Source organism: Schistocerca americana, chromosome 8 (genome assembly GCF_021461395.2).
Source record: "Schistocerca americana isolate TAMUIC-IGC-003095 chromosome 8, iqSchAmer2.1, whole genome shotgun sequence".
NCBI classification, from domain to species: domain Eukaryota; kingdom Metazoa; phylum Arthropoda; class Insecta; order Orthoptera; family Acrididae; genus Schistocerca; species Schistocerca americana.
In genome coordinates, this window is record NC_060126.1 from 138,096,789 (window position 1) to 138,109,350 (window position 12,562).

A 12,562-nucleotide genomic window follows, 5' to 3' on the forward strand; every position below is an offset into this window, starting at 1 on the left:
ACACATTAGTAAATTGTTGTCGTGGTTGAGATTAAGCTGTGACACAACAAAGTTTTAGTGGACTATCAGTCTAAAATCAACTGGCTAAAATCAATACTAAAGATTTATCATCATAACTTTTTATGTAACTGGTGACCCACAATGATCATACCTATATTTTAATAAAAAGTAGTCTAGATCACAATAGTTTATTAATTTTTAATACTGGTAATGAGTTTCAATCTGTATGATCATTTTCAAACTAAAGCCTCCAGAAGCCATGAGGAGTTGATCCGCACAACTGCTGTGTAGTACCAACTGGTGCACTGTGTGACAGGTACCAGTTGTTACTACACAGCAGCTCCATGAATTGGCTTCTCATGTCATTTGGAGGCTTTGCTCTGAAGATGGTCTTATAGACTAAAACTGGTTACCTGAATTGTGATGTGGGCTGTTTCTTATTAAAAAAAATGTCACCATGATTAATGGAGCCTATTTGTGGGGGCACATAGAGAAATGTAAACTCGAATAAAAGTTGGTGATGCAAGTTGGAATGACAGAATTTGTATTTTGGGCTAGAACAGGAACATAGGTAAGAAAAATAAAAAAGGACTAAGTGATGGAGGATTCATGGAACTTACAATAACCACTAAATGTGCACAAAGTGATCTCATGAATCACAGTTTTAATTTCAGAGATGATCAGAGCAACAAAAAGTGTTATACTGCCAATATGAAAGAGATGGTAGGTTTTTAAGTGTGAACCTAGAGGAGGATGTAAACATTTATGCAAACGGCATAGTACTGAGGAATATGACAGGAATGCTTGTTCAGAGCAAATAAGTCCAGTAAACATGGGCTGTAAAATGCATAATTTAAGAGCTTTGACCACTTCTTCATCCTTGTGAAACAAATATTTTCTACTGGAAGCTCTTTACTTTCAGTATTTTGAGAGGTGGTCACATGGACCAAAACAAGGGGGCAAAGAAAGCACTAGTTCATCTTCACTACTTTGAAAAACACCTTTTGTACTGAACAAGTACTCATAGCTCTTAAGGTATACTTGATAGAGCCTACATTTACTACGCTTGTTTGCTTCAAATGATTGTTCCTGTCATATCCCTGAATACTGTTCATTCCTTCTTGGAACAGTGTCATGAGTGACTTTAAATGGGAATTCACAATATGCTTACAGTAAGTAGTAATGAATACCAAAATTAAGCTTTGAAATCAGTCAACTTGAAAATCAGTAGAAGACTAAAAATGCATAAATCACACTGCAGAATTGGGCAGAATGAGCTCTTGTACATGCAATGCACAAAGAAAGAATTTAGCCAACAGTGTTTATTAGATCATTTTGTGAAGTATTGCTGACTTGCTAGTATGAAGAACTGAAGTTTTCTGCTGTACAACAACTGTAGTATGCCATAAAATGCAGCACTATGGTCAGCAGAAGTATTGGAGTTGTATGAGTCATATGAAAGTTTAAAGAAAGTGCTCTTGGCTAAAAATTGGTTACAAAGTAGTTTGAGGGACAAAGTGCATAACTTGGAAGCATTCATTTTGCTGATAGGCTGCTTGGGCAAATACTTTGAGAAATATTTTAAAAATTCAAATTACTGCGATTACCAAGTACATTACAAAAATTAAAATGAGAATTACTATTGAACTACTAAAATTGGAAGCAAAACAACTAGTGCAAGGACCAAAAACTAGAATGAGGATAGAAATTATGAAGCCAGTTTGTTAAGGTGTGACCATATGTAATTAAAACAAGCTTCTAGAACATTGTAATCACCTTAAAGTAAGAGATTACAATCAACAGTTGGGCTAAATGTAGTAAATTTTTTAACTGTTTCAATTCCATGTATGGTGCCTAATAGAGTGTGGTCACAAAACTTATGAAAACTGTGTGGCACATTCCCTGGCTGTTGGTGGTGTAAATATTATGGACATTAGGAGTGAAAACAAAGGTGTCAGCATTGCAAACTAGATTGGAGCTACTTATTCAGAGTGTTATCAAGTAGCATGCATTTTTCATAGTGCTAGGATTGCTTGAGGAATGTAAATTAGAGACTGATTTTATCATGTATAAGCTCAAGTTTTTAAGTAACTAATATGGACCACTCAATACTAAACCAGTGAGTAGAGATAATGTATAATACTTGGTACAGAGAAAAGGAGATGAGGTTGATAGGGCCCTCTTGCAAGGAAAGGTTGAACTATAGGAACTGATTTAAGAATACCAACATTCAACACAATGAATATTTATCTTGGATCCTATCCTCTGCAGACATCCAGTGAATCACAAAAAAGTTAGACAAAGACTAGAATGGAATATTATTGAACCACCATACAGTACAACACAATAGCCAAATAATCACAGTATACAAGCCTGATGGTATTGTTTGTATGGTTTGGACACCTGTGCAATTATTAAGATATTAGTTCCTACCATAACAAAAATCTAACTTCATCCATTAAGTAAAATAAAGTTCCAGCAATATAAGATAAGGATTTTCAGGCACTGGAATATTTTCAAAGAAATATAATAATTTAACTGTAAATCAGATTTTATTGCCATCAATATGTCAGCTCAGTACAGATCTTCAGAGCATAAAAGACTCAAGAAAGACAGCAATAAAAGTTCATATAGCAGAGATTATTTTTCCTTTTGTAGCTGAAGACTCCCTCACATAGTCAGATATTTTAACGCTTCACGCCTCTGCCTGTCGGATTGCTGAAATTACTGACACACCTAAAGATTAAAATAAAACAATTGACATTTCTATTCTATATGAGCTTAACATGAGAGTTCATTGCATAATGTGCAGTTTCTACGATATAAAGACATGATATTGTAGAAATAACAGTAGTTTCAAGTTATTATAAACAATTTATTTTCTTAAACAGTATGGTTCTCAGTCATGGAACTCTGTATTTGTTTACAGAGAAGGTGATTTCACCTTTTTCATTTACTTTTAAATTAACAAAATAAATAATACTACCATAGTAATGAGACATTTACAAGATGACAGTGAAGAAATACCATTATGGTGCCAAGTCTCAGAATACATTTTACAAGTCTGACTACTCACAAAATGATGCACAAGTCTAAATATGAAACATGTGTACAATAGTTCACTCTCATAATAATATATACTTCACCAGTAGAGTATAAATTTCTTCAAATTAATTACATATTTAAAATTATATGAATATATTCACAGCTTCATTTTTACTATATACATAAGTAATATTGAGCAAATTTGTCAACATTACCAATACAATCTTTACTTACATTATTGTGAATTACATGTAATACTTAATGTATGCACTTGATGGTAAGAACTGGCATACAAGTAGGAAATGTTTCACACTTTTAGCTTGGCCAGACTTCTAAAATGTAAAAAAATGTGTAGCAATATTTTCAAAAACTTGTAGACATTCATCAACAACACACAGCATTAATAAATTACACAAAGCCATCACTGCAAACATGTGCATGCACATCTGTGTGCATCACACACACACACACACACACACACACACACACACACACACACACACACACACACACACTAAAGACCATGAGAAATATATCTAAATATGGGGAATGGGATATGATGCACACATTTTCTGAAATAAATATTTAGCTAATATGTACAATTTGCTGGCAGGACAATATACTCATTAAAATTGAAAAGGCAAATACAGCAGCATACTGATGCATAAGCCTACAGAAATGGACAGCAAAATTTTAAAATAAATTTCAGTTTCTGGGTAATCAAGCTCATAACAATAATAAATATTCACATGATGATAAAATAATTGGTTGAAGGCACAAAGTGCATTTTAGTCAAGTTAAAAGTATGAGCTAATCACACAGAATTGAGTCACTTAACAAACATGTTAAGTGTGTACATGTAAATAAATGCACAAAATTGTGACTTACAAATAAATGTTCTATGAATTTAACTGAAAAGACTTTCAAATTTATTTCAGTGGGCTTAAGTGATGCAAATACATTATTTTTCAAATGTTTATCTTAATAAAATATTATATCATTATATAGCTGTTTTCACACAGTACTTTAACAGAAGTACTTGTCTTGTAGAAAAGCATTTTTTCCAAAAAATTCTTGGATTAGATCTATGTGATCAATAACTTTAATGAGATCATTCTCTGTTTTGCTCTAGGAACACCGCTTCCAGGCTGTATACTTCCTTGAATAAATATACCATCCACAGCAGTTAAAAATTTAATGTTGGTGTACATGGTACATACTAAATAAAGGCTTTTAATTCATAAAGAGGAGCCATCTATTTAAAAAAGTTCCATCTCTGTTTGGATGGAGAAACAAAAGCAACTCATTAAATACATGTTTCCATGAGAAACAAACTTTGGGTTTAACTTAAAAATAAATAAAATAAATATACATTACATATGACTAATATATACCATTAAATAAACTCTTTGATGGCAGGACATTTAACAATTAATCACTCTGTCTACTTGCACAGGAAACAAGTGTTGATGCAACCCCTTTAAGACAAATGAGCAAATATTGCAGTTATGTTTCTAAACACACGCTTTGAACTGGAAATGCTGTCATTAACCCTAGTATTAAAAGATAGCTTTGAATATTTTCTTCTTTTTTTCTAACATTTTTCTGAATTAGTTGTCGGTGGGCTTTTGTCCTCATATCAGTTTTTCAGTTTATATTCACCTCAGATGTGGAGTACTTCTAGATGAATTCAGCACTTCACTTGTATAATGCTTTACAGTCCTGATTCTCAGGACACATGACAAAATGACCTCTTATAACTGTTCCCTCATTGATCCACATATATGCACGTGATTCTTTTATGCTCTTTGACAGTGGTATCTCATAACTTTTACTTATCTATGGGCAGTGGAATATCTGCTCTAAGGAGTGTAAGTACATTTAACAGCATCTATTTGGAATATCGTTTCACCAAACTTAATTAAATTGGAAGAAGTGTAACAGTTGTTTCACTTTTCCACAGAACTGCCTTACTTCACACAATAAATATCCCTCTGTCTACATGTCGATACTTTTAAGAGAGTAACTGCAGCTACATAGCAGGATATTACTCAGCTACATATATCTATATGGCTTTAAAACTAAAGATCAGAGAAATAACTATTGTGCATATCGGCATTACACCCCTATATGTAGTATCAGTTTTATCTGGCACCAATAACTGCTTCAAAAGTCATTACTGTACTTAGAACATTCATCACATCAATTACAATAAAATGAGAGCAAAACATGTGCAATGACATGTTTCCCAGAAACATACATTGGACAAGCTTGATATAAATATATTAAATACTCTGAATATTTACAGTATTATCTGAGGAGAGAAGTTTTCACTTCTTCCTTTTCTTAAGATCAATAGCTGAAGAGGAAAAGAGTGGAGACACATGTGTGATAACATATAGTTTGTGCAACAGAAATATTTTACAAATAGATACAAATTTACAACAGAACCTCTGCAGGAACATTTATTCCTAATCCTACAGCCTGCTTTCTTAGTGCATCAAGAAAAATTACTTCATAGCATCTAAACACCATCCTACTGATACTTAAGCAAAATCTGAGGAGCTTTGGTGGTGAAACACGAATGCAGAGAGATAATAGTCCCCAGTTTCGCTAGACTGAAACTGAGTCAGTCATTGCACTGACACCACATGCTAATATCATCCATTCTTGTAATGACCCTTATAAACAGATGTCTGCATTTTGTGATCTTATGTCCACAATCACAGTTTTACAAATGATATCTCTCACTACAAGATATGAACTATACACTCAAAGAATGTTCTACCACATAACATCTAATCATGGGAAGCAAACATCCAGAACTTTTAAAAATGTAACTAAGAACATCACCACAGAAAAATGGAGGTACATCTAATGTGTTGGTTCAGTTAACACTGGCTGCATCACATGAGTCATTTTTCTGTATTCAACACTAACAATTCCACATTAAGTGCATTCAATAACATGTGGCTGTGAAGATTCTATCACACTTGGCCTAGGTGGCTCCTGTGATCCCAAGTTGGCAGTCGCAATGCAGTGCTGGGATTGTTGGCTGGTGAAAGAGTCTTTTGAGTCCATCTCTGGCATCTCTCTTTCAAGACTTCCTGCAACATGAAATATTGGAGGATATAATCTAACAGCCACAACTTTCTGAAATGGTCAGGAAATACTGAAAATATAGACATAGAAACAACTGGGCATAGGCAGTACCCAGAAACATAAAAAGATTAAAAATCACTGTTGGTATAGGGCATCGTTTTGGGAAAACTGAAGTATGTGACTAGTTGTAGGAAATATTACTGTACTTGTATTGACTCAGAATTGAAATCTTCAAAAGAAGTATCTCTGAAAAGTTTATAAAAAATTGCTGAATACTGGGTTAACTTGAAAATTAGAAATAGTATGTCTTGTCATATATGTATTCACACCATGCATCCAGTTTTTGAATCTAATGAAATATCATAAAACTGAACACATGAACAACATATTACACAGTCATCTGCTTTTGTTACCCTGTGTAACAACACTTCTACCAAATTAATGTATGTCAATCTGTTAAACTGCAAGAGACAGAAAAAAAGGAAAAAAAAAGAAGACAAAAAAGTATTGATGCTGCTGTGATATGCCCTAAACTTCTAAGAAATTTTGTGTACAATAGAAAATAATAAATACAGGGTGTACATAGGGTACAGGAACACTTTCCATTATCTATTACATAAGAACCAAACATTGTACGAATATCATACATACGTCATTTTGAAGAGAAACCCTGAAAGTTTTTTTTTTTTTTTTTTTTCAATGTATACTGCCACAGCATAGTTTGGTAATTTTCTGATAGTCAGCACTAGTCGCAAACATGGCCATGCTACAGAAGGGGACAGCTGTTTTATGAAATGGCCTCCCCAATCACCAGATCTCACTCCGTGTGACTTTTTTTCTGTGGGCACACATTAAAGATCTGGTGTATGCACCGCCTCTACGACGTGATGTAGCAGATCTCTGGGTGAGAATATGGGAAGTGACTGCACAGCCGATGATGCCATGCTGGGGCGGGTATGGCAAGAATTCGATTACCATATTGATGTCTGCCAGATCATTCATGGTTCACATATTGAATGTTTGTAAAAAAAACTTTCAGTTTCTCTTTAGAATGCAATATGTATGACATCTGTATAATGTTTAGTTTTTGTGCAATAAATAATTGAAAGTGTTCCCAGATTTTATGTATACCCTGTATTGAGAGGGAAGAAAGGTAAAAGATTATAGGGAATGCCTAAATTGTTTTGTGACTAGAAAACTTCATTTTCTCTGTTTATTGACTTTTCCATGATGGAAATGTTAGTAAAACCAGTCAGCATTTATTTACAATGAATGAAGTTTATGAATGTTCATGAAATGCATCAGCTTACCCATATTGACATCCATACTATTGTATTCAAAATATCCTGGGGGGGATCCGGCAGCTGCTGCAGCTGCTAATGCCAGCTCTTCCTCAATGTTGTTTGGCCTGCAGCTTGTGGTTTTCCAATGTGTCCTGGAAAGGCAATGGTATGTTAAACACCTTTAGTTGTATGCACAATATTATGAGACCTTATTGCATATTAAATGTTTGTGCCAGAGGTAAACTGATGAATAAATAACTGTGAAATCAATCTCCTTCTCCATAGCAGAAATTAATACATATTATTTGTTTCATTCGTAAATGTGAATGACTTTTCTATCTGTCTTTTAATACCAATGTTTCCACATCTTCTCATTCAGCACCTACAGTGAGTTTTGTAAAGATTCAAGATTAGCCTTGAGCAGCCTTTTACCTGTGACTACCAAGCATAACACTGCTACAAATTCAATATTTTCAATGTTAATAACTTCATTAACAGTTGGGTTGTATTACTATTTCCTGCCTTGGCATGATGTTGTTGCCTTCAGTCTGATTTGATGTAGCTCTCCATCCTGTTGTATCCTGTGCAAGGTTCATCATCTCAGCACAGTTACTGCAACCTAAGCCCTCTTGAACCTACTTAGTGTACTCAAGCCTTGGCCTCCCTCTACAATTTTTGCTCATTCCCTCCCCCCCCCCCCCTCCCTCTCTCTCTCTTTTCCATTATCAGGTTAATTATTCCTCGATGCTTCAGGATGTGTATTATCAACATATCCCTTCTTTTAGTAAAGTTGTACCAAAAAGCTCTTTTCTACCTAGTTTAACTCAATATCTCATCATTAGTTACCCATTCTACCCACCAAATCATCTTTGTTTTTCCAACTAAACTTTACTTCCATATAAGGCAATACTCCATACAAATTTGTGTATAAAATAAATTTAAACATTCAGTGTTAATAAATTTATATTTTTCAGAAACTTTTTCTTTATATTGTGAGTGTCAATTTCATATCCTCTCTACTTTGGCCATTGTCAGATATTTTTTCTGCACAAATAGCAAAATTCATGCATTATTTTTAGTTTTCCATTTCCTAACCTAATTCCCTAATGTAATAAAATCTAGATTCATTCTTCCAGCAAGTATCTGAGGAAGTACAAGCTGTATCTTGCTATTAAAGATAAAATGGACATGCTTAGTACCTGATTATTTCTGATGATTCTAGAGCACTACAGTTTTTTTACTATCTCATAGAGTTTTCAACTACAATGGTGGTATTTTATTTCCCTCTAGTTAACTTTTTCACCTCAGCTGGAAATTTCCCAATGTTCCATAGTCATTGCCAGCTTTTAAGTAGGAGTTGAAGATACTTTGATGAAACCACATGAATTAGGCCATAATAGCACATTAAACAAAGCTATGAAATGTCTTTAAGAATTTAATAAACAGTGATACATAAAAAATGCAATTCACAAAAAATATTTCAAATATCTTTTTCCTGTAATTTAAATCAATTGTGTGGTACTACAAATACAATCTAGTGCCTATGACTCCACTGTCCCTGAATTTCAAATGTTACTTGTTTTGTTGACTATGTGGTGTCTAACACAGAGTGGCAATTTGGATGAACTAACTAGTTTCATTACAAAAGTAATAGAGTTAATTATTTTTACGTATAAACATAATATTCCTAGTACAAGAAGGTAAAATAAAATTTACCTTAAACCAGAAGCACTGATGTACTTCTTGGAACAACCCTGGCATGTATAGGGCCGTTCGTTAGTGTGCAGTCTCTTGTGTAATTTTAGATGCACAAATTGTGTGAACTTAGCAGGGCACAAGTCACAGGCATAAGGTTTTTGACCAGAGTGTAGTCTCAAGTGAGTTTTTAGGTTTGATGTGGAACTGAACCTCTTCTGGCAAATTTCACATTGATGAGGCTTCTCTCCTGGAAAAATTGTTTTTAAGATATTAGTGTAAGCCATAAGACTTGGTTTAGTAGATTGTTATCACAAGTATTCTAGAAATTAATACTTTTAGAACAGTATTTGTTAAATAAACAACTGACAAATATATCTATTAAAGCTAAAATATTTTAAAAAATAATTTTAGTAATTCATATGCATTACAAATATTGAGTGCTACAAATGGGATGAATAATGAATGCCTTCAACTAACCAAGAATAATTTACATTGTCATCTAACAAAACCGTGGTCTAGAACTGCTAGACCACCGCGGCCGGCTGTCATCTAACTTTGGATCTTTTAACATTGTTGAGCGGGGTGGTAGTATAAAATATATGTGTTCAGAAATAACATTTTATCATCGTTAATTGTTATAAGAAATAGTATAAAGAAATTCTTACTATTGTTTTTCAAGTTGGCATGATTAGAAAGTGGCATCAAAGAAATAATTCATGCTAATTTAGTCCTAATGTTTGGTTTTAAAATTAATCCTCACCTGTGTGGACTAGATGATGTTTCTGCAGGTGTGCAAGTTGTGTGAAGCTTTTTGTGCAAACATTGCATTTGAATGGTCTCTCCCCGGAATGTGTCCTCAGGTGCACCTTGAGGTTTGACAGCTGACCGAAGGTCTTGCAGCACACATTGCACTCATAGTGCATCTTTCCATCTTTTTTCTTCAGTGGGTAAGGGAGAGACCGATATCCACGCCCATTTCCTGTAGCAGTGTTGTTGTTTGGGCTGTGGGGGCTGTTACTCCGTGTTACTCCCGCACTGCCATCTGGTGACAATGAAGAAGGAGGAGATGGTTGAAGGGGAGTTAGCATCTGATGACTGCTCGTATTGGGGTGGTGCATAACAACAGTAGGTGGATGTAGTAGATGAGGTGGCGAGTAAGAAGGAGTTGGTAAGTGAGGTGGTGGATGATGAGGATGGTGCCCATTTTGTTGTGGTGGAGGGGCTGGAGTGGCATACAAACCGTAAGGATATGGAGGCTGATGGGTATTGAACATAGTTGCTGGACCAGCTGTAGAAGGTAAATATGAGACATCAAGATGGTGAGGAGGTACAGCAATGGGTTGAGGGTGGCTGTATAACATAGGCGGTGGAGGTGGAGGAGGCGGGGTTGGCGTACGTGGTGATCGATGTCTCGGTACGGGGTGGTGGATCATGTGTGGCTGGTGAACCGGTGATAAGGGTAGAGGTGGTGGTGGGGGCTGCTGTGGGATGATGTGACCTGCACCAGAACTAGAGTCTGGACTGCACGGAAGTGGTCCGTAGCGATGTGACTTCTTGTAAGAATATGCCATCTCTGTCGGTGAAGATGGTGGTGGTGGTGTGGCATGTGGTGGATTGCTTCCACCATCATTATTATTACTTCTCTCACTGACTTCTGCTTGCTGACCTGCATTTGGCCTGTTACGCAGCAGTATGTTTTCGAGAATGCTCGTGCCTCCGAGAGGACTTACACGATGGCGATTTGGTGGTGTAGGCTCACGTACGACATCTGGCTCATAAAATGGTTTTTTCAGTGATGACTCATTGACAATGACAGATGTGGTACTGGTGGGTGGTGCATCTAGTACTTCAGATTTGGGCACCGCTACTGGTGCTGGTGGTGCATGAACTGTAGCGACAGGCGATAACCTCTCCTTCTCATGGTCTGCGACAACAGTTGTTTCTGGTACTGCTTCATTCTTTGCACTTTTGTAATGGTAGGCTTTTGTTATCTTGATTTTTACTTTCCGGTATTCATTTTTCTGAACATCTGGTGGTTCAACAACAACACTTGTCTCTTTTTGGGATGATTTCTTACTGAAAATTAGAAAAAAATGTAGTTAAATATTGCCACTAATTTATAAAGCATAAATGTTCCTTACACTTTTACTATAATGTAACATTATTTAATAACATTCTAATAATGAAGCTATTTTTAGAATGTAATTTACTACAAAAAACTACTTCTTGTAAAGAATTATACATGCTAACATTAACTGTGATCAATAAACAACTCATATAAATTAATAGGTACAAGCATATAAAATGCCTTTCTTGTTGCCTGTAATGTATCTTTGTTATTCTTATAATATGTAGTCTCTTTTTTCCTCTGCATTTTTCAAGTGTTATATGACCATTAGAAATTACTCAACATGTTTACATTTGTGCAATTGAAAATACCACAAGATAGCTGAAATGTACTTCAAATATTTTTTAAAAGTCGTGTGGGGCATAACATGTGTATGTCATGTCAGTAGACCATATTGTGGGGAGCTTGTGGTATATAATATGTTTGAACTGTCAAATATATTATTCCAAAATTTTGTGCTACAGTAACATGAATAATAAGTAAATTTTCAAGTTTTCACTAGATGCTGCACACACATGAAAATGCCTTCATGAAACAAATTACAAATATACCCACATTTATATTTTGAAACAGAACTCAGTGAAGCCAGAATATTACTACTTTGAAGTAGTGTAAATGTAAATATGAATTGAAATTTGCAATTTGATGTTATACTGAAAATGATAACCTTGGAAATCAGCATTATATTTAAATTCAAAACAGGAGATGTCTTTGTTCTTCCCACCACATGCTCACCAGCCTTTTTGTAAATGTGAGACTACTGCTTTAAACTGTATCATTGCACATTTTATTTTGTGCTGGTATGAAAGTTCAGTAAACTGAGAGCTTTATGAATATGTTATTTCCAGAAACTTTATAATTTTAATCATACTTTTAATCCCTCACCTGAAATCGAGGACATAATTATCACTGTCTGAATCACTGCTGTCCTCAGGTGGTGTGAAGGCATCATCATGGTATTCGTTGCTGTGGTAGCCCTCATCAGAACGCACAGAACCATCTGCTGTAGGAGTGAACTGTGTGGTTCTTGGTTCATATGGTGCTCCAGCATCCTTACTGGGAGGCCGCGTTGGGCTGGCTGCAGCTGTTGTTGATACCTCAGGCAGTGAGGCTGGAGGTGCCACACCATTAACCTGCTGTCCTGTTTCATAAAATTGTGCATCACTTAATTGGTAAGTCATTGTGTCCTTGCAGAAAATGCATATGTTTTTATATTGAGATATTTGTTCCCATTACTTTGTTATTTGTTCTGTGTTGTGGAGTGTCAGGTATCAGTAATACAAAGGTTTTTTTGTCATGGTGTCAC

At 35.2% G+C, this 12,562-nt stretch overlaps 1 protein-coding gene across 1 annotated transcript in view; it reads right to left on the reverse strand.

Annotated features, from left to right (window-relative positions):
- Positions 1-2,854: 2,854 nt before the first annotated feature.
- The window catches only part of LOC124545630 (PR domain zinc finger protein 1), a 68,559-nt gene continuing 58,851 nt past the window's right edge, over positions 2,855-12,562 (reverse strand). The window contains exons 7-11 of the mRNA XM_047124576.1: positions 12,142-12,397; positions 9,889-11,204; positions 9,147-9,375; positions 7,458-7,582; positions 2,855-6,152 (exon numbers count right to left, since the gene is read on the reverse strand). Coding sequence (XP_046980532.1) covers positions 5,995-6,152; positions 7,458-7,582; positions 9,147-9,375; positions 9,889-11,204; positions 12,142-12,397 — 2,084 coding nt within the window. The 3' untranslated portion in view covers positions 2,855-5,994. The remainder of the gene's footprint in view (positions 6,153-7,457; positions 7,583-9,146; positions 9,376-9,888; positions 11,205-12,141; positions 12,398-12,562) is intronic.